Raw genomic sequence first — 20,200 nt, 5'->3', positions numbered from 1 at the left:
CCTTCCCTTTTTTTTTTGCTTCTATTTTTCACCTTTACTTTCCACCTCCAAAAATCTAGGCTCGATATTTTCCTGCCTCGATTCCCTCCACGCATCCGATCCTTTTGAATTCTCCCTCTTTTTTTCTTACTGTTCTCGCTTTTTACCCCTCGTCGAATACCAATTTCTTTTTGACTTGGGCCCCTCACTTGCGACCCAAGTGCGGCAGAATCGAGAATCTCTGATAAAAAAAAAAAGAAGAGACAGGGGATAACAGTGCGATAAGCCAGAACAAACAGACATCATGTCTTCCGTCGTCGGTAAGTCCCCCGCTGCCGCTGCGTTCATTCTCATGCTTATTTCTATACTGCGTCGCTCTCTTCGTTAGCAGACCGAGATATCATGAAAACCCCATGAAAGACGTGCTCCCATGCTGACACAACCCCTCCCTGCCTCGCAGGTGTCGATTTCGGAACCCTCAAGACGGTGATTGCAGTTGCCAGAAATCGCGGTGTCGACGTGGTGAGTAGCAAATCAACCGCTTCACACGATTCTCCCAGAAGCTGGGCCTTTGACTGACCAGAGATAATCTATTATTCTAGATTACCAATGAAGTGTCCAACAGAGCAACACCGTACGTCCCGCCATTTCAGCCTTTCATCCGCGTCTCCATGAGCGATGCCCCCCCTCTCTGTCAATGGGAATCCAAGCATTGCTAACATTGCTGCGTTCGATAGTTCCTTGGTAGGCTTCGGCCCTAAATCACGCTACCTTGGCGAGGCCGCCAAGACCCAGGAGATTTCCAACCTCAAGAACACCGTCAACTGCCTCAAGCGCCTCGCCGGCCGCTCCTACAACGACCCCGATATCCAGGTCGAGCAGCAATATGTCACCGCTCCCCTTGTCGACGTCAACGGCCAGGTTGGCGCCGAGGTCAGCTATCTCGGCAACACCGAGAGGTTCTCGGCCACCCAGCTGGTTGCCATGTACCTCAGCAAGATCAAGCAGACCACCGCCAACGAGCTGAAGCTGCCCGTCGCCGACCTCTGCCTGAGCGTCCCTGCCTGGTTCACCGACTCGCAGCGCAGAGCCCTGCTGGACGCCGCTGAGATAGCTGGCCTCAAGGTCCTCCGCCTCATGAACGACACCACCGCCGCCGCCCTTGGCTGGGGTATCACCAAGCTTGACCTCCCCGGCCCCGAGGAGAAGCCCCGCCGCGTCTGCTTCATCGACATTGGCCACAGCAACTACACCTGCTCCATTGTCGAGTTCAAGAAGGGCGAGCTCGCCGTCAAGGCTACCGCTTGGGACCGCAACTTCGGTGGCCGAGACTTCGACAAGGCCCTCGTCGACCACTTGGCCAAGGAGTTCAAGGGCAAGTACAAGGTGGACATCCACACCCACGGCAGGGCCATGGCTCGTACCATTGCTGCCGCCGAAAAGACGAAGAAGATCCTCTCCGCCAACCAGCAGGCTCCCGTCAACATTGAGTCCCTGATGAACGATGTCGATGCCTCCGCCATGGTCACTCGACAGGAGTTCGAGGCCATGGTTGAGCCCCTGCTGGCCCGCGTCCACCTGCCCCTCGAGCAGGCCCTCGCCCAGGCCAAGCTCACCAAGGACGACATCGACGTCGTCGAGATCGTCGGTGGTGGCTCTCGAGTCCCCATTCTCAAGGAGCGCATTCAGGACTTCTTCGGCAAGCCTCTGTCATACACCATGAACGCCGACGAGGCTATTGCTCGTGGCTGTGCCTTCAGCTGCGCCATCCTTTCCCCGGCTTTCCGCGTCCGTGACTTCACCGTCCAGGACATCATCAGCTACCCCATCGAGTTCGGATGGGAGAAGGCCCCCGATATCCCTGACGAGGACACCAGCCTGACCGTCTTCAACAAGGGCGGCGTCCTGCCCTCGACCAAGATCCTCACCTTCTACCGCAAGCAGCCGTTTGACTTGGAGGCTCGCTACGCAAACGTTGAAGAGCTTCCTGGCAAAACGAACCCTTGGATTGGCCGCTTCTCCGTGAAGGGCGTCAAAGCCGATGGCAAGGAGGACTTCATGATTTGCAAGCTCAAGGCCCGAGTCAACATCCACGGCGTGTTGAACGTGGAGAACGGATACTTTGTCGAGGACCAGGAGGTCGAGGAGGAGGTCAAGGAGGGCGACAAGAACGACGATGACAAGAAGGACGCAGATGTGAGTTGTTTGACTATCCCTGTTGCGACGATGAACGGAACTTTTAACTGACACCACTTTCCACCAGGCTATGGATACCGACGCCAAGGATGACGGCTCCCGAAAGACCCGAAAGGTCAAGAAGCAGGTCCGAAAGGGCGATCTGCCCATCGCCAGCGGCACTTCATCACTCGATGCCAACACCAAGTCCGCCTTGATCGAGAAGGAGTCTTCCATGGTCATGGAGGACAAGCTGGTCGCCGATACCGAGGAGAAGAAGAACGAGCTCGAGGCGTACATCTACGACCTTCGCGCCAAGCTTGACGAGCAGTACGCCGAGCTTGCCAGCGAGGAGGAGAAGGCCGCTATCCGAGCCAAGCTCGAGTCCACAGAGGTATGATATGACATTCTGCCTGCGATTCATCACCATGGAACACGTTTGCTAATTACGATTTATAGGACTGGCTGTACGACGAAGGCGACGATGCCACTAAGGGTGTCTACGTTGCCAAGATGGACGAGATCAGAGCCCTCGCCGGACCTGTCGTCCAGCGATACTTTGAGAAAGTCGAGGCCGAGCGCCGTGCCGTCCAGGAGCGCGTCGAGGCCGAACAGGCTGCCAAAAGAGCCGCTGAGGAGGAGGCTCGCAAGGCTGCTGAGGCTGAGAAGGCCGCCCAGGGAGGAGCGGACCAGGAGATGAAGGACGCCGATGCTCCTCAGCCCGAGATTGAGGAGGCTGGCGAGTCCAAATAAGCGTCGCACGCTTCGGTTGAGGGAGGAGGAGTAAGGAAATATTCCCAGAGATGAAATACACTGCGATAGAAAAAGTTGAACTTTTGGTCAAAATCAACGGAGGAAGGGAACTCACGAGGGATCATCATGTCTACACACTCTAGATTTGTTATATCATATGCATATCATATGCCCCCCCAAAGTAGCTATGACCTTTTTTTTATAGGTACGCATGAAAGGAACACTTTAGACCTTGCCAGTCTCTCGCCCATTCTTCTCATGACGTGACTGTTGTAAATCAACTTTTTATCATACCTTACCCGAACGGTTTGAAACGATGGCTCTCATTGTAGTTCATTCTATCCCGAACGGAATGAAGCGATTTTCATTACAAGTCATTCTATTTTCACTCCAATGTCCCATCCATCCTTCGTATTCGCATGTTTGCACAACCCCCCCCTTAGGCTCGGTCGAAGCATCTATTTCCTTTTGACTTCATCTCTACTTGCTGCACGGCACTTTCTTTTCATCTTCCATGATTGCATCGATCTTTTGAAAAACGGCGCGGTCTGTTTTTCCTCTCTTTCTCTCGTGATCCGCTACCTCTTCTTTTTCGTTCATACTTTTGTGATACAAGGATTGTTTTTTCCCTTGAACAATCTAGCCAGACTATATAAGCAACCCTTCCAGAACAATACACAGATCGAAACCGAAACAAGAACACGAAGAAAACAAAAGCAAGAAAAGGAAGAGAGAGAGAAACAATCAAGTGCTTTTATAAATGCGCAGGAAAAAAGGAAAGAAGGACAAGATGAAGAAAGGGAGGAAAAACAATAGAGGTGAGAAGAATGGGTAGTAGTAGTAAGTGACGCCGAAGTCGGCCAGTATGAGAGAGAGACGGAGGGAAAAAAAAAAAACAAAAGAGGTACTAGGAACGATTTTTATCTCTTCATTCCCAGTTTTCCCCAATCGCCACGCTTCAAATGTCAAACAGGGGCTTGAGCTTGATAATCAGCTGCCACTCGTCATTCGTCACCTCCTTGCGGTAAAACTCCTTCAGAGTGTCGATGCTGGCACGCGAGATCTGGCTGTAGAGGAGGTCCGACTCCTCCAGGTGGCGGCCGTAGATGGGCTGGTGGCCGCCCATTTCGATCTTGACGGCGACCGAGGGCTGGCCCTTCTTGCAGACGGGGACCTGCTTGTGGTCTCGCTCGATGGAAGTCCTGGAAGTTGTTGTGTCAGCATTGGAAGTTTCTGGTGGGTGGAAGAACGAAAGAGGGCACAGGGAGGGGAGTATATGGACAAACTTACACTCTACCGAGAGGAATGACTTCCTTGGTGTTGGTCGTGGGGTTGGTCTTGACAGCCGCAATCGGCGTGTTGATCTTGAGCTGGCCCTCAACCACATCCACACCAATGACGATGGGCGCCGTCTTGTTGAAGACGGCAACGGGCTTCAGGACGCAGGGGAACACCGCCAGCATCTTGGACTCTTCCTTCTTCTTCTCCAGCATCTCGTCCATGTGCTTGGTGAAGTTGTCAAACAGGTGGTAGATGATGTCGGCCTGGAAGATCTTGATGCCCTGGTCGTCGGCGTATGCCTGGGCTTCCTTGTCGACCTTGACGTCGAAGCAGAGCATCACGGCATAGTCGGGCGCCTTCTCCAGCATGATACCGCACTGCATCACGTCACGCTTGTAGACCGGGCCGATGCCGACGTTGGCCACGGGAATCTTGCAGTCCTTGAGGAAGTCCAGCAGGGCTTCCAGGGATCCCAGGGTGGAGGCCTGCACGCTGACGCCGCGACCAGAGGTCTCGACTCTGCTGAGAAGGTTGGCCAGATCCGACTCAACCTCGTCGACGATCTCGTCCTCGTCGTCGTCTGGACCAACCACCATCAACCTGGAACCCGCAATGGCTCCCTCGAGGCCGGGGGCGCTGATCTTGACACCCAGAGCTGCCTTGACCTCCTTGTTGTGAACGTAGGCCGACTTGAGACGCAGCTCGCGGAGCGGTGCTGGCGTGAGCAGAGCTCTGATGTTTGTTACGATGGCACCTTCGGTACCGCACAGAACGATTCGGTCGCCTTCCCTCAAGATACCGTTGGACAGGATGACATCAATGGTCATGCCGAAACCTTCGATGGCCTTGACCTCCAGCACAGTTGCCTGCACCTCAGACAGGTACATGAGCGAGCCAACCATGCGCTCCTGCGTGAGCTGGATGATGAGCTTGAGCATGTCCGGGATACCCTCGCCGGTGTGCGCTGACGTGGGCACCAGAGAGACGTACTTGGCCATGGACTTGTTCTGGTAGAAAAGCTCAGAGTTGAAACCCTGCTCGGCAAACGCCAGCTTCGTCTGCTCCAGGCGGTTCTTGAACTCGTTCTGCACCGCCTTGCTCTGGAGCGCCAGACTGTCCTGGAAGCCGTTGTTGTCCACCTTCTTCCACCCGTAGAGTCTGTCAATCTTGTTGAGCGCCACGATGAAGGGCGTTTTCCTCTCACGGAGCATGCGCATGGACTCTAGAGTCTGCGGCTCGAGGCCGTGCATGATGTCGACAACCAGAATGGCAATGTTGCAGAGAGACGAACCACGGGAGCGGAGGTTGGAGAAGGACTCGTGACCAGGGGTATCAATGACGAGGAGACCAGGGACCTTGAACTCGAATTCGTTGTTCTTGTTGACGACGGCCGTCTTTTGCTTGATGGCGTCGACAGGGAAGTACGTAGCACCAATCTGCTGGGTGATACCTCCTGCTTCGCCCTCCTGGACGTTGGTCTGTCGGATCTTGTCAAGGAGCTTGGTCTTTCCGGTATCGACGTGTCCCAGAATACAGCAGATGGGGGAGCGCAGGTTGTCCTTGGATCGAGCAGCCAGGGCGGCCTGATGAGCCTTCTCTCGGCGTTCAGCAGCCTCCTTCTTGCGCTGAGCTTCGGCTTGCTTGGCTTTTGATACGGCTTCGTCCTCGGAGGAGTCGTCTTCGGACTCGCTTTCGGACTCAGACCCGGACTCGTCGTTTTCTCCCTTCTTCTCCTCCTTGGCTGCGCCGTTGGCTTTGGCGGCAGCCGCCTTCTTCTCCGCCTCCTCATCGGAATCGGCATCCCAGCTGTCCTTGACGTCTTCTTCGTCTTCCTTGACAGCAGCCTCCCAGTCGTCTTCGACGTCGCTCAGCTCAGCAGCCTTTGCGGCCGCGGCCTTGGCTTCGGCCTCGGCCTTCTCCTTGGCAGCCTTCTCCTCTGCCTCCTTCAGCGCCTTCTCGGCCTGGATTCGGGCCCTTTCGGCGGCTTCAGCCAGAGCAGCCTCTTCGTCCTTCTGGACAGGGGGCAAAAGAAACAACGCGTTAGCAAGCGACAACCGGCGAAAAGGGGGAGTATACGAGACTGTGTTGCTTACCTTGTCGTTCTTGCCCCTCTTCTTCTTGCTGTCATATACAACCTTCTTCTTGGGCGCGCCCTCTTCCGTGGGGCCAACCTTGATACCCGCAGCAAGCATCTGCTGGAGCTTGAGCTCATTTCGAGCCTTCTCCTCCTTTTGGGCCTTGGTGAGGAACTTGCCCTCCTTCTTCAGCTGCTCAATGCGCTCCTTTTCCTTCTGCTTCTTGAGAGCCCGCTGCTCCTCCCTGCGCTTGGCTTCCTCAGCTAGTCGCTTCTCCTCTTCCTCTGCCTGCGCCCTGGCTTCGGCTTCCATCCGGGCTGCCTCTTCCTGCTTGCGACGCAGCTCCTCCTGCTGCTTCTGGATCAGGGCGAGGTGTGCCGGGATCTTCTTCTTCTTGCCTCCCGTCTCAGCAGCAGCGGGAGCGGCAGGGGGGGTGGCCGGCTTCTCAGCAGCGGGCTCATCTTTCGTAGGGGTCGCCGCCTTGGCCGGCTCTGCGGCCTTGGCAGGTGCTGGGGTCTTCTTCTTCGCAGCCTAGAGGAACTCGAGTCAGAAAAATCAAAATGTCACCGGAGGCGTTTGTGAGTTGGAGAGTCCCATATACCTGTTCCTTCTTACGCTGCTTCTCGCGCTCCTTCTTCAGCTTCTCCTTCTCGGCCTTTGTGAGTATCCTGCCGGGCTCCTCGAGATCATCCTTGACCTCCTTGGCGGCCGCCGCGGGAGCGGGCTTGCCCTTGCCCCCCTTGCCCTTCTTCTGCGGCAGGGCAAACTCGTCGTCGTCGATGGAGGCCTCGACGGGTGCCTTGGCGGACAGGTCCTCCTCGACGGGCGCGGGCGCCGGCTCCTCGTCCACAATGCCCTTCTTCTTCCGCTTCTCCTTGTTCTTGCGCAGCATGGCCATCAGGCCGCCGCCGCCCGTCTCCTCCTCCTGGGCATTGTCGCCGTTGTTCTCCTCGGCGGGCGGGGTGGCCGCGGCCGGGGCAATGCTCTCGCCCAGCTCTGCCTCCCAGTCGTCCTGGGCGTTCTTGTTTCCCTTCTTCTTCGGCGCCATGGCTGCTGCTTGTCTCGTGTAGTCGACGGTTGGGAAACGGCGAGAAAAGTTGACGAGGAGGGGTAACTCGGTGATGGCGAGGAGAATCGAGAAAAGAAAAATTCAACCCCGCAGTGTTGAAGAGAAATTATAGGGAAAGAAAGCGGGCAAAGATTGTTCCCCCAAAAGACAGAATGGGGAGAAGGAATGCAACCAGAGAGAAGGAAGAAGAAAAAAGAGGCGACTTGAAAAAAAATAAGGCCGGAGATAATACTCGAGCTGTCCCGCACTAAATTAATCCGCCACTTTTGTCTGGCCTCTTGGTGGTTTACAGTTGGTGAAAGCCTTTTTTTTTTTGCTTTGCGGGGCAGCAAATGGGGTGTCTTTGATGCCTGCATTTTTGCGGGACTCGCTCTCGATGCCTTCGTTTGCTTGCTTTACTAATTGGACAGTCTTTCCACCTTCTTCTTTTCCTTTTTCTTTCACCTCATTTCACAGTGACTTCTTCCATATCATGACAGTATTATTATTCAATGAAGTGCACCTACATTAGGCTATCGGTGGTTGAAGCTTTAGAAAAGGTTGAGTCTTCGGTGAGATACGTCACAAAGATCAAATACCCAGTCATGCTTCACCCGCCGACGCCGCCTCCGACTCTCTACCCAAGGCGAGAAGAGTCGAGCTATGACTTGGTTTAGGAAGAAGCAGCAGACAATCACCGCCACATGGTTGGAATTGAGTGTGGTGGTGGTATCTTTCTCACGTGTCTCATGCCTGCATAGCCGTGAATACAGCCATTAAGTGACATCCTCACCTCTTAATCTCCACACCGGGCAGAGGGTTGCTCACGATCCCTGGATAGCACCGTTCGTCACCACAGCCGCTGCCTACTCAACGTGTACCCCATATCATCCTTCAGGGGAGAGAATAGCAATACTGCTGGAGCCAGAAGCAATTCAAAAGTCAAGTCCCTGTATTTGGCTTCATATCCTCGTCCGTGTACGTCCCTAAGACCCAAGCGACCCATGATCCAAAGCTGCCGTATCCGTCCCTTTCCACATGCAATCATGCCATGGCAATCCAACACTTTCGTCTACAGTGCCGGTGCGACGAGAAACTTGATAATCTCGTAGCCCAGCTCGAAATATCTTTCTCTCCGCCTAACTTCTCCTTCATCTTTGAAACCGACGGTGTAACTCCCTCCCCCTATCGCATCGAGGTGGTAGCAGTACACGTAGAAAACGTCATCGGGTCCCACGAGCTTTTCCAAGATGCGCAACTTCAGGCACCTTTTTAGCAGGTCGCCGTCAATGTGCGTGATCTTTGGCGTGGGCTGCAGTTCCAGATCCAGAATGTCCACCCTGTTATCGACTTGCAGTGTGTCGAGGGAAGTAATGCCTCCTTTGGTTTGCGCCAATGTCTGGATCATGAGCAACAACCGCCACAACTCAATGCCAAGCAGCGAAAGCTGATGCAACGAGCCGTCCAGTGATACGCCAATGATATCCGATCCATCATGGCTGCTCGGTAACGTCCCATAGCGCCGCTGCGTATTATCCACGAGCCACGGGGGCCTGCTGCGTGCTCGCACGAACCTCCTCACCGAGGATGGCAGCATGGCTTCGAATACCACCTCGAATTCCCTGTCCCGTTGGCCCAAGGGAATCCACAGGCCAGCTATGACGCACACCTGGTCTGAGACAAGAGTCAATGGCCACTGGCCATGACCGTCAGTGGGATCACCAATGTCAATCATATGAACTGCTCTCCGGGAGATCTGGTCGCCGTGGACGAGCTCCATGCTGCCATCTTCCGTGGACTGGTAGTCAATCACTTCAAGAGAGTGCAAAGCCGTCAATGCAAAGATCTTGCCCTTTGACACGCGTAGAGATATCGCGGGGGAGTCCAACAGGAATTGCTTCACAGGCTTCAGTTTTCTCTCCGCCAGATCCAGGACTTCCCAATGGAGCGTCTTGCCGACGCAGTATATCAGCCCTTCTGCATCTGCCGTGATTGAATATACTTCGCCAGGAAGACGCTTCTTATACCGTGTCCAATATCTGAGCAGTCTGCCCTCGCCTTCGGCCGAACGAGCATGGAGTTTTTCCGTGGATACGATGATGAGCTCTCCGCCTTGTGTAGTCACGAGTATGAACGGAAATACCTTGCCGTCCTTTTTGTACAGCCACTCATGCAACCCAAATACCCTATCTCCGTAACGGCCCAGGCCAGAGATGAATTCGACTTCTCGTCGATCCTTGTCGGTAGCGACCGAAATTGTCGCTCCCGAATCGGGGTCGATAAATCTCAGAGTGGGCCTGTCATCGATAATCATCGCGACGACGAGGCAGTTGAGCGTCTGCGAGAAGATGATCCTTGATGGGGTGCCTCGAAGCGGGATAGACCTAGGCACATTTCCGATATGCGGACCGAAGTCGGCCAAGAGCAGCCTCGATCCAGCGAGGATAAGAAGTGATGTATGCCCATCTTGCCCTGATAGGTTCTGTGTAATCCTGTGGATGGAGTGAATCGGGGGGCAGGGCATTTGCGGATCGCTCAAATCCGTCGGCCATATGTAATGTTTGCTGTTGAACTTGCCTTCAGCTGGTGAGAAATTGCTGAGCAATATCAATTTGTTGTCACAGCAAGCAAAAGCCGACGACGTTCCAGTGTATGGCACTGAAGTTGGGAAGACGTCGACCCGCGCTACCCCAACGACTTCCGAGTTGCACGTCAGGTTGTCCGGAGACTGGTCAGATATGCGAGCTGTGATAAGGCTGCCGCATCGAGTGCCCAGCACAAGGTCAACTTGATCCTCTCCCTGATGGGCTACAGAGATGCTGGTCAGTGCCTCAAGCTCAGCACCACCACCTTCGTCCGCTAAATGTCTCACGTCAACGATAGGTCTTGGAATTAGGGGGAGCCAACTTGGCATTTGAGGCCATGCGGCAACAAGTATAAGACGCACCTTGGCCAGACGAGACGGATCCGGACACAATCTCCTGGCCAGTTGTTGAGTAGATGGATATCCACGGCACTCCGTTGTACATGGACCCAGCGGCAATGAAACTCTTGTTCGACACTGAGAATATCGAAACGCAGGTTACCTCACCCTGCGCATCCCAGCTTCCCGCCAAGGAGAACTCGATGCCTTCGGCGGTCATAACATGCAGCCGAGACACTGGAGCAATGTGTGTAGAGAATACGACAGTATGTCCAATGCAGAAAGCACTCTCCGCGGCGGCATCAGGTATGCCAAGGACTTTTCCGATGCGACATTGGGAGCTAGTTGACAAGTTAATCCAAGCTTGGCAAGGGAAACTGGAGGGACGCTTTCTTTACCTTGCTGTAGGAGTAGCCACATTGATGGATCTTTCAGTCACCTGAACTATACTATCCTCCACCTGGATAGCGTGTAAAGTCCTGGAGGCCAGGTCGAAGGGGGTGTCTTCAGGCGGTACGGCATCGACCTGGTCAAGGCTCTCTGAGAAGCGAAGGACAACTGATGAATGCGGTAGCGCCAGAAGGCCATATAGCACTCTCTCATTGGCCTGATGCGTGGTAAAGGTCCATGCTTGCCTTATGGGCTCACCTGTTTCAATGTCCAAGCCGATTCGAGCCTGTATACCCCATCTCCATTGCACTACGCTCCCGGTAAGGCCACGACCAGATGCGCTGAAGATGTCGTCTTGTTTACGCATCTTGTTGCGGCGCTGCGTCGTTGGCCTCGGCTGCGCTAGCTGGAGGTCTGCTTTGTTCGGGTGCCAGCTGGAGTAGTCATTCGTCGTGGTCATGTCGATGACGGGAGACCAATTGGGAAGACTGCTAACACGCTGGATGTCCTGACGAGGGGCGAGCTAAACAGGGGAAGGAAAGTGTTGACCGTCAATAATAGCCAAATGGTCCTTGCTCGAGAGTAAAACTTACCTTCCAGATGCCGCCTGGGCCAGACTCTCCGCCGATAATGAGAACGTCGGAAAAGATATCGTATGCGGTATTGAAAGCTGTATCAATGTTGGCTCCCAGGCATCCGACGTTGGTTACGGAAGGCAAGAGTTCGGCCGCGTCTATCTCGATGTGGATAATTGCGCCGTCTTCACGGGCCAGATAAATGATGTCGGTTTTTGCAAAGTATTTCTTCCTGCGAAATGGCCTTGCCCAGGCGACCCAGAGCGGCTCGTCAACGCCATGATGCTGCGGCGTCCGCGGAGGGGGTTGGGTCGGCAAAGATTCGAATTCGGGTGCGCCCGAGAGCGCATACTTTACAACCCCTATGTGAGAGTGGGAAACGGCGAAAAAGGCGGTTTTGAATCTGATGGGAATCAGCAGCAGGGGCAATCTGTGCTCTTTGGGAAGTCGAGTGCCAGTCCTCTCTTCGGCGAAAATGGATTGGAGATCGTCGCCCAGCTCCCATTCATAAGTTGCCATGCGGGAAGCGGGGGGCCCGCGACTCCGTTCGCGTCGAGCGACGACCAAGAGCAGGATGATGTGATAGTCATCCTCGGGGCGAGGATATAAGAACTCCAGCTTATGAATGGCCCCGCTGACAGTTCGGATGCGTATGGACTTGATGGGCTCGATAGATCCGTGCTCTGCATACTGTTTGTTGAGCTCAGACAATGCTTCCAACTCGTAGACCACGAATAGACCTTCCGGAGATCCTGCAGCCATGTACCGAGAAGACGGGTCCACGGCAAGCTGATAGCCCAAGTAGGGTAGCAGCCTGGGGTTTTCATACGTGGTGATGACAAACTCGAGCGTCTGGTCCGGTTGTTCTCTCACAAAGATGAAGAGCAACTGACAGGACTCGAGCATCAAGACGAGCACCTGCGGCGGAAGCGAGCGACTTTGAAGCCCGTCCAAGATTCCATGCGCACCCGGAGACAGTGGAGAGGACGGGGGTTCGGACTTGATGGGGACGCCGTACGGGTCATCATCCAAGCCGTGCTCCAAGCTATCGCCGAGGACAACTGCATTTCGGATCCTGAACCCAAAGTCGGACTTGCGCAAGACGTCATGGACCTGACCGTCTCTCCCGAGTTGGCTGATTTGGAGGAAGTGTTCCTGAAGAAGATGTCAGTTTGAGGCAGCTCGTAGCATAGAGGCGTGAGACACCACGATAACATGTTTGAGAGAGCATGACTATTTTCCCACGACATTGGGTTGACTTACACCGATGAAGGCAATGTCGTTGTGCGTACTAGAGCGCAGTCGAACTGGTAGCACCCATCGAACAACAGGGCTCTCAACAATGGTATGAGTGAGAATGCCGCAGACTGGAGGTTGTTGCAGAGGCTCAGAGGCCGGTTGTGGAGCGGCAGAGGCTTTCAAGGCAGCCTGCAGGTTCACGGTTTCGGTAACCCACTCGCCGTCTCTCAAAACCCTTGTTTGGAACGCCATCCTATGTGTCTCTTTTATGTCATTCTCCGGGAAAGGCGTGTGCTAGTAGAGACTGCGGAGAGGCCAGGTACGAGGTTGGTAGGCTTTCAAGCAAGAGATCCACTGTCGAGAAGAGTCTTTCGCTGATTCCGCTCGCTGTCCAGGGCGTAGAGGGGCGTGTGTGAGTGTGAGATATCGGGACAATGTGAAGAGCGTGTTATAGCGGTGTTGCTTAGTTCAAGATGACGATGCCGTCCTCATAGTGCCAATCGATCAACGAGTTGGTGAGAGTCGAGAGTGGAATGGCAATGCTTGAGCACGGCCGTGGCTCGGATACGGTCTGGTGTCGTTGATTTGGTACGTGAGCAGCTGCTCACAATATCCGTCTGATCTGATAGAGAGGCGCAACGAGTGAGATTCGATGCTAGCAGATCTGAAGCTTGTAGGGCATTCACCGCAAGCTACTGCCTAGGTAGCAAGAGCAGCGACTCAAGCTGGAGGCGGCTAGTAGGAGAGCAATTGTCAGGCTAGAGGTGAGGCTATTGAGGGTTTTTTTCCGAGAAAAAAAAAGAATAGAGTAAAGTGAGAAGTGATAGAGCTGGCCGAAGGAAGAAGATGAAAAGACCTGGAGGCAGCAGATTGGAGGTGCTAAGGGAACCTGAAGAGCTGGAGCTCACGAGTGGCTCAATAGCCTGCAGTACCAGAGATACCAAAGAGGTACCTGTACCTTGCCTGCAATGGGGTGTACAGTCGGGGAGGCCAAGGTAAGGTGTCGTGCAGCTTCCATGGGAATGCTTTGAGGCAGCAACGCACGCAAAGAATCATTCAGCATAAATGATCCCTAAAATACAGCATCAATTCAGGTAATAACGAGCCGTCTGTCGGTTCACAAACCGTCTTGAAGTACCTCCCGTCTCTAGCGGTACTTGTACCTTATAAAAGACAGAGTGGGGCCGCAGTTGGGTTGAGGCACATGTACCTTATGTACATCTGCCCACCACTTTGACGCACCTCAAAATCCCATCTTTTGCACCAACATCAACACCCTCCTCATAGTCTACCTAGTAGCTGCAACGGACATGCAATCCTATTTAGCTCCCTTATGCAAGAAATCCCACTTCACTCATCTAGACCGATCCATGGGTAGCATGTAGTAGTACCTTGCCGTGGCCCTGGTCTCGGGTCTGATGCCACCACTGGATATTCGCCATGGGAGGGTGAATATAATAGTTGTAACATCTTCTGATATCATCCAGAAAGTTACTATTAGCAGTCTCAAGAGTAGACTAAGTGTTCAATTTTTTGGCCATCGCGCCATTGTTCTCGACGGCTCATGAGTAGGCATGGGGAGAGGGTGTTGTGCCTCAAGACTCACTCTCACACATCGTTTCCACTCTATATCTTGCCTCCGGCACTCCTCCAAATTACTGACCAATGTGATGATGCCACAGCCGCATGGAGGATTCGGGGAGGCAATTGCTGAGCTATGTCTGCCACCCTCTTGTCGCAGAGACCTTTGGTCCGACATCGTCTCTCATTCTACAGAAAGGGAGGACATCGTACTACTACTCGCAACTCGGAAGACGCATCCAGGCTCCTGAGGCCTAGGACACGTCCACCTCTGTCGAACCAGCACCAATCGTGAAGACTGTCGAGTCAATATTTCGTGCAGATATGCGATCAAATATTGGGTATGACCACGCTTGTCACACGCAAGGCATCAATATTCACCATGTGTTACACATCAGTACCTCTCACAAGCTCATCCGAAACGGGCTCAATGAAGACAATCTCTCTTGGATCCCCGGCCCACAGAACTGAACGACTAGTCTAGTGTCCTCCAACGACCATAAGATGGCGAGATGATGAGCTTATTGTCATGAAGATTATCGACCACTTGCTGCAGCCTCCCCTGGTCCATTCTCCACTCGGTGAGCGAGGAGACCAGGATCTGAACTTCAAAGGGTGCAGAGCTTTCAAAGTGGCCAACCGCATGCTTCCATTTGGTGGGCCTGGAGCAAGCAGAAGCAGGCGAGGCTATCGTTGCAGATTCAACACGGCCTACCTGGAGATGCAAGTGTTGTACTTGGATCACTTGTGCATTGTTTAAGGTGTCCGAGTACAAGCCGTATTTGTATCCAGAGTCTGGTTGCGATATGTACCTACCTAGACTGCAAGAGCTAAGTAGGAGAATGGCCTTTAGCAACGATGTTAGAATGGAACAAGCTGTACAACATGAGACCAGGCGTGGTTATGAGCCTCACTCAGTTTCATATTGGCCATCCACGCTTGATACAACATGGCAATACATTATCAACTGCACAGAATGAGCTGATATATGTTTATTGCTATCTCGTAGAAACTACTAATCAGATGTTTAAGCAAGTCAAATTAAAATGAAAAAATAAGGGTCTTTACTCGAATCAACATCAAGTACGAGTACTAGCTGCTGTAATTTACATGTGACACCAAACCACGGCCCACCAAACGACAAGCCACCGCTCTAGCACAGCAACTCCCAGCACATGGAAACCACAACGTCACCAGCACTAGCCCGATCCAAACATCCGACTTCCTCCAAAACCACCAAGACACGGCACAATCTAGCACATGAGCCTGGAACAAGAGCCGGCCGACGACGCTGGCCTCCGCGAAGACGATGACCATGACGACAACCACAGCAACAACGACTTTGCAGCTTCCAAGGAGGACGACGAGGACCCCGTCGACTCGCCCGCCATCGCCCTGAAGACGAGCGAGATCCTCGCCGCCTGCACCTGGCGAGATGCCACGCGCCTGAGGGCCCTCGCCGAGTCCGACGGCGGCCTGCTCGCCGATTCGCTGCGTCGGGCAGCCTGTACGTTGTCTACCACCACATTTCTTTGTCTATTCTCTTTGACCAGCGTGCTGACAAGGTCGGATGCTGTGCATAGGGCCTATCCTGCTTGGAGCGTCCCCCCCTGCCGAGGAGAAGAAAGAGGTCGACAACGACAACGACGACGATGACGGTCTTGCCTACACGGACGGATCAAGTCTCGCCGCTGACGACGACGACTGGAGGAATCTGCCCCGGCATAGGGACGAAGATCAAGTCCAGCTCGACGTCAACCGCTCCTTTGTCCACTATCCAAGCGGTATGTCATGAACATCTAAAAGCTCGATACCGCCGGGAGGCATCGTCCCCCCCTAACAAACAATAAACTGACATCTGCCCTCTTCAAACTAGACCAATCCGAACCGGAACTACACAAGCGCAAACGCGAACTATCCGACCTCATCGTCGAGGTCCTCCGCCGCCACCCCTACCTCTGCTACTTCCAGGGCTACCACGACATCTGCCAGGTCTTCCTGCTCGTCCTCGAGCCCGCGGCGCGCGCGCCCCTCGTCGCCCGCCTCTCCGTCCTGCGCATCCGCGACTTCATGCTGCCCAGCCTCAGCGCCACCACCGCGCAGCTCAGGCTCATCCCCGACATCCTCGCCCGCGCGGACCCAGAGCTCCGCCGCCACCTCTCCAGCATCGAGCCCTTCTACGCGCTCGCCGGCACGCTCACCATGTACGCGCACAACATTGAGCGGTACAGGGACATTGCTCGATTGTTCGACGTCATACTGGCGCGGGAGCCTACATTCTCCATCTACCTCTTTGCCCAGATCGTCATCGACCGCCGCGAGGAGATTCTCGAGATTGACGAGCCCGACATGCTCCAAGTCATCCTCGGCAGGGTACCCCCCGAGCTGGACCTGGATGGCCTCATCAAGAGAGCCGTGAGCCTCTTCGTCGACCACCCTCCCGAAACCCTCCGGTCATGGCGCCACATTTCCAGCGCCAGCGTGCTCAAAACCTGCAGGGACGTCGATGCGAGCACGCGGCAAACGCTCGAGGACGGACACCGCTTCTTCGAGAGGCAGGTCAAGGAGATACAGTGGCAGGAGCTGCGGATGGGCGTCAGGAGGAAGATGTGGGTGTACAGGCGGCCCGTCCAGTACGTCGGCGCAGCCATCATGGTGGGAGTCGTGGCGTTTTATCTTCGGCGGAACCCGTCTCTAGTCCAGTATATATGGTCCTTTTTCCCGGGTGGACATTGATGTCGTTGTCATTAAAGGACAAGGGGCGAATGGTGTTTCAAGGAATCAATTTCTCGCATGGCAGGACTGCCTTTGGGGCTTAGAGAAAAGAAGAGGTGGGAAATCTAAGGACAGCGTGATAGGATTCACACAAGGCCTCCTGTTGTCTGAATTGAACACAAAAAAAAAGAGCTTCATACACATGTGCCTGTCGAATTATTCAACCCTTCTTCCATGAACATGCTAATATGCCTCCTGACGCCAATACAATAAGCAACGACAGCTAGAATCCAATTATGGCTCTTCATGATGATTACCCCGGATCCAACGCGTAGTGCTTTACATGGTAGCACTCATGCACTCCCCCCCCCCCCCCCTTTTCGCGTAATACTATGCCCATCTCACGCTTCTTCGCCTTGATATTTTTGCTTCAGCTCCTCAAAATGCTGCTGCTGCTCCTCCGCCAGCTTGCCCGTCTCGTCGCCGATAATAGTCAGGATCAGCGAGTAGTTGTTATACAAGAACCGCTCGCTCTTCCTCGTCTCGCCGTGGGTCTGCGCGTGTCGAGCCAGAAAGGTTTCCACTTCAGACCGCAAACGGCGCAAGCTCGCGACGACGGGCTCATCGTCGCCCGCCTCCGTGGACAGTGCCAGGAAGCCTTGGAGCAGCTGCCCGAACCGCTGCGTCACCATATGAGGCGCGGCCGACATCTTGCTCTGATCGGCCTTGGCCAGTTTCGTAGGCGCGGCATTGGTCAGCAGTCGGACGGATTCGCAATGGCGGTCCATGATGACCTGCAGCCGTGGCCATAGCAGCATGTTGGTGCCATTGATGTAGCCGTCCACGGCGGGCACTTTTCGCCTCTGGAGGTCAAAAGCGAAGTGCTGATTGAGTCGGATGCAGAGGAGGAGCCCGAGGGCATCAAAGCTCTCGCTGACAAGGGTCTTTGAAAGCACCCTACCAACTTCGAATGTTGGCTCGAATATGTAATTGAAGTTCCTGGATATCTGTGCGTACGAGAGGGCGGGTGCGAAGAAGGAGGCTAAAAAGGTATACTCGGCCGTGGCATTGTCGATGAGAGCCAGGTTGAAGTTTCGAAAGGGAACTTCCAGGTAGTGAGTTGACTGATCCTCCTCTGCTAGGTATGATGAAATGGCCGCGGTACTCTTCGTCCGTAACATGTCGATTCGGCGCCCGAGGTTGAATGCGTCGTGTGGCGGGCCAGCAACCCGGCTGCTCGACAGGACGGCAGCTTTCCTCGTGGCATCCTCTTGCCCTAGAACGTCATTCTTGTCCAGAACATGGAGCTTGAGCTTTGCCAAAGCCCTCTCGTAGCGTGTGAACTGATTTAGGTAGTACCATCGCATCGTGTTCATGTACGCCTGTGATATCTCTTCTGCGAGGGCGGCATGATGCTTATGCAGAAAGGTATACAGGTCCTTGAACTTGAGAAAGTTCTGTTGCTGGATTATTTGCGCATTGATGTGTGGTGACCGAAGAGCTTTGATCTGGGCAACGAGGAAGTCTCGAATACGCTCTATAGCCTGCAGTTTGTCATGTCAGTTCCAGTCCGCAGCCAAGAAGTCATCATAAGCGCAACAGATGTAGAACGGCACCTTTAGGATCAGCTTCTCCAGGATGGGGCCAAGCTCCTCGCTGGCCTTGCCCTGCTGTGTTCCCGATAGCTTCTTGATGGCTGCCGCCCTCTTGTCCACCTCATTCAACGTTCTAGCCCACACTTCGTCAATGTGGCCTGTCGTTATCCTGGAAATGGTGTCAGGGGACACGCTCAGCTCCTCCACCAACGGGCCAAGCGCCTTTTCTATTCGTTTGCGATTCTCGAGCCTGCGACTTAATGCGCTGGAGCGTGACTGCAGAGTTTCAATGTCTGCCGATACGGTCGACAGGTCGTTGCGGAAATCAGTAAGGTTGTTTTCGACCGAGTTGAGGATGTCGTCGCACGCGACAATGGACCGATGCAAAGCGTCGAACCGGGCCTTGTCCTGCTCATCTATTGCCAGCAATTAGCACATGAAAGGGAGACAGACTCCTGGCGCAATCGCAAAGGAAAGTCATCGACGGGCCGGGACGCACATTCGCTCGCGCTTTGCGGCCGGCGCAAGCTTGTGGTATCTTGGGCAATGTCGCCGGCGGCCAGCTCCTGGAGAGACAGCCCGCCAAAATCGAAGTCGAGCGCCAAATCGTCCTGCGTAATCAGGCTTGCCCTGCTCTGGCTCTTGCCTACGACCTCGGAATCGGCCGCCAGCAGCTTCTCCAGGACGTCCACCGGGTCCGGGGCCTGGGCTGTAGGGTTCTGCCTGGCCTCTGATCCATTGGTCTTTCGAGCCGACGCCAGCAGCGACGTTGTCGAGTCGCCAGACACCAGGGACAGCGACGAGCCCCTCGGGGAAGGCCCTTGTCGCTGCGAGGTTATGTAGGGACTGAGGTTGCTCGATGTCCGTCGCGGAAGCGGCGAGTTGTGTCTGCTGGTGAGCTGGGGAGTCGACGGCCCGGACGCGTTGGCTTGGGTCGCTGCGAGACGGTCGAGCCACATGTTGCGAAGGGGCCGGAGCTGGGACTGAGGGGAGGGTTATCGAGTGGTGGAGAGAAGGCGCTTCGCGATCATGACCGTCTCATGGCTTAGGGAGAGGGCCTATGTGTCTGATTGACCACTAAGAGCGAGATGGCGGATGGTGGATGACGGATGGCTGCTGGACAAGAGCATGAGCTTGAATGAGCTACAAGGAACATCAACCAATCCAGTCTGTGCTCGACACGTTTCAGTCCGAGTCGGCGGTGCTGCTTGGTGCTGAGCTGCCCTGATGAATGTATGAACTCGGCAGCAGTGAGACGAGCACTCGAGGCTACAAGGATACGGTAGTTGTACCTGATGCCGCTGCCTGTGGAGACGACATGGCTGAGCTTTGGAGGGTTCAGTTAGCGCCATCGTCAGGTAGTATTAGTGGAGGACGGCGCTACAGCTTGAACCTCAGCGTGGGAATCATCTGGGCTAGGTAATTGCGGTGCAAACAGCCGCATCAAGCATCATGGATATGAGACTACCTATAGCAGCATCACGGCTTTAACGAGGGCACCCAAAAAAAACGCCCCAACGCCCACACTTCCAACGCAATCTCTTCCCAAACGATTAACGCCCGATATCAAAACCCATATCCAAGAAAGTAAAAAAAAAAAAAAAAAAAAAAAAAAAAAAAAAAAAAAAAAAAAAAAAAAGAAAGAAAAAAAAAGAAATTCAATCTATGGTTTATACCATTTTTGCGCAAAAGTTCAATTTATTGAGACTGGTCCCCCCTGCTGAGTCGTCAGAACAACGCAACCTGAAGAAGACGTCCAATACGAGGGCTGGGAAAGCCATCTACTTAAGGCGTTGATCGGTAAGGTAGCACAACTCACGCGAGTACTCGTAAGAGGCTGGTACCTTGAACAATGCAGCGGAGATGCAGAT

The 20,200-nt window shown here is 54.2% G+C and overlaps 5 protein-coding genes across 5 annotated transcripts; 2 read left to right on the top strand and 3 right to left on the bottom strand.

Moving 5' to 3' along the window:
* Positions 1–164: 164 nt before the first annotated feature.
* On the top strand, positions 165–2,907 carry BBK36DRAFT_1133657 (heat shock protein 70; the record flags this gene model as incomplete). Its single annotated transcript, XM_024892109.1, has 6 exons — positions 165–299; positions 440–501; positions 582–613; positions 717–2,175; positions 2,282–2,548; positions 2,614–2,907. Exons 1-6 carry the CDS (start codon positions 284–286, stop codon positions 2,905–2,907), a joined length of 2,130 nt encoding a protein of 709 aa, XP_024747345.1. The 5' UTR covers positions 165–283.
* Positions 2,908–3,515: 608 nt separating this feature from the next.
* BBK36DRAFT_1136275 (hypothetical protein) lies at positions 3,516–7,565 on the bottom strand. Its single transcript, XM_024892928.1, is given in 9 exon segments — positions 3,516–3,578; positions 3,646–3,667; positions 3,862–4,109; positions 4,198–6,200; positions 6,282–6,794; positions 6,865–7,223; positions 7,236–7,318; positions 7,364–7,482; positions 7,537–7,565. 5 exon segments carry the CDS (start codon positions 7,309–7,311, stop codon positions 3,866–3,868), a joined length of 3,195 nt encoding a protein of 1,064 aa, XP_024747344.1. The 5' UTR covers positions 7,312–7,318; positions 7,364–7,482; positions 7,537–7,565; the 3' UTR covers positions 3,516–3,578; positions 3,646–3,667; positions 3,862–3,865.
* An 818-nt stretch (positions 7,566–8,383) lies between these two features.
* BBK36DRAFT_1126116 (hypothetical protein) lies at positions 8,384–12,690 on the bottom strand (the record flags this gene model as incomplete). Its single annotated transcript, XM_024891348.1, has 5 exons — positions 8,384–10,170; positions 10,259–10,575; positions 10,633–11,147; positions 11,218–12,354; positions 12,463–12,690. 5 exons carry the CDS (start codon positions 12,688–12,690, stop codon positions 8,384–8,386), a joined length of 3,984 nt encoding a protein of 1,327 aa, XP_024747343.1.
* A 2,589-nt stretch (positions 12,691–15,279) lies between these two features.
* Positions 15,280–16,755, top strand: BBK36DRAFT_1125477 (hypothetical protein; the record flags this gene model as incomplete). Its single annotated transcript, XM_024891285.1, has 3 exons — positions 15,280–15,526; positions 15,603–15,803; positions 15,896–16,755. The coding sequence occupies 3 exons, from the start codon at positions 15,280–15,282 to the stop codon at positions 16,753–16,755; spliced, it is 1,308 nt and encodes a 435-aa protein (XP_024747342.1).
* Positions 16,756–17,135: 380 nt separating this feature from the next.
* On the bottom strand, positions 17,136–19,288 carry BBK36DRAFT_1125270 (Vps52/Sac2; the record flags this gene model as incomplete). The annotated part of the gene is made up of 4 exons (XM_024891262.1): positions 17,136–18,278; positions 18,351–18,745; positions 18,829–18,940; positions 19,016–19,288. 4 exons carry the CDS (start codon positions 19,286–19,288, stop codon positions 17,136–17,138), a joined length of 1,923 nt encoding a protein of 640 aa, XP_024747341.1.
* Between the last annotated feature and the right edge of the window lie 912 nt (positions 19,289–20,200).

Source organism: Trichoderma citrinoviride (assembly GCF_003025115.1).
Source record: "Trichoderma citrinoviride strain TUCIM 6016 unplaced genomic scaffold BBK36scaffold_12, whole genome shotgun sequence".
In the NCBI taxonomy this organism is placed as follows: domain Eukaryota; kingdom Fungi; phylum Ascomycota; class Sordariomycetes; order Hypocreales; family Hypocreaceae; genus Trichoderma; species Trichoderma citrinoviride.
The sequence above is the reverse complement of the archived record's forward strand: the minus strand, read 5'-3'. Positions and strand labels throughout refer to the sequence as shown.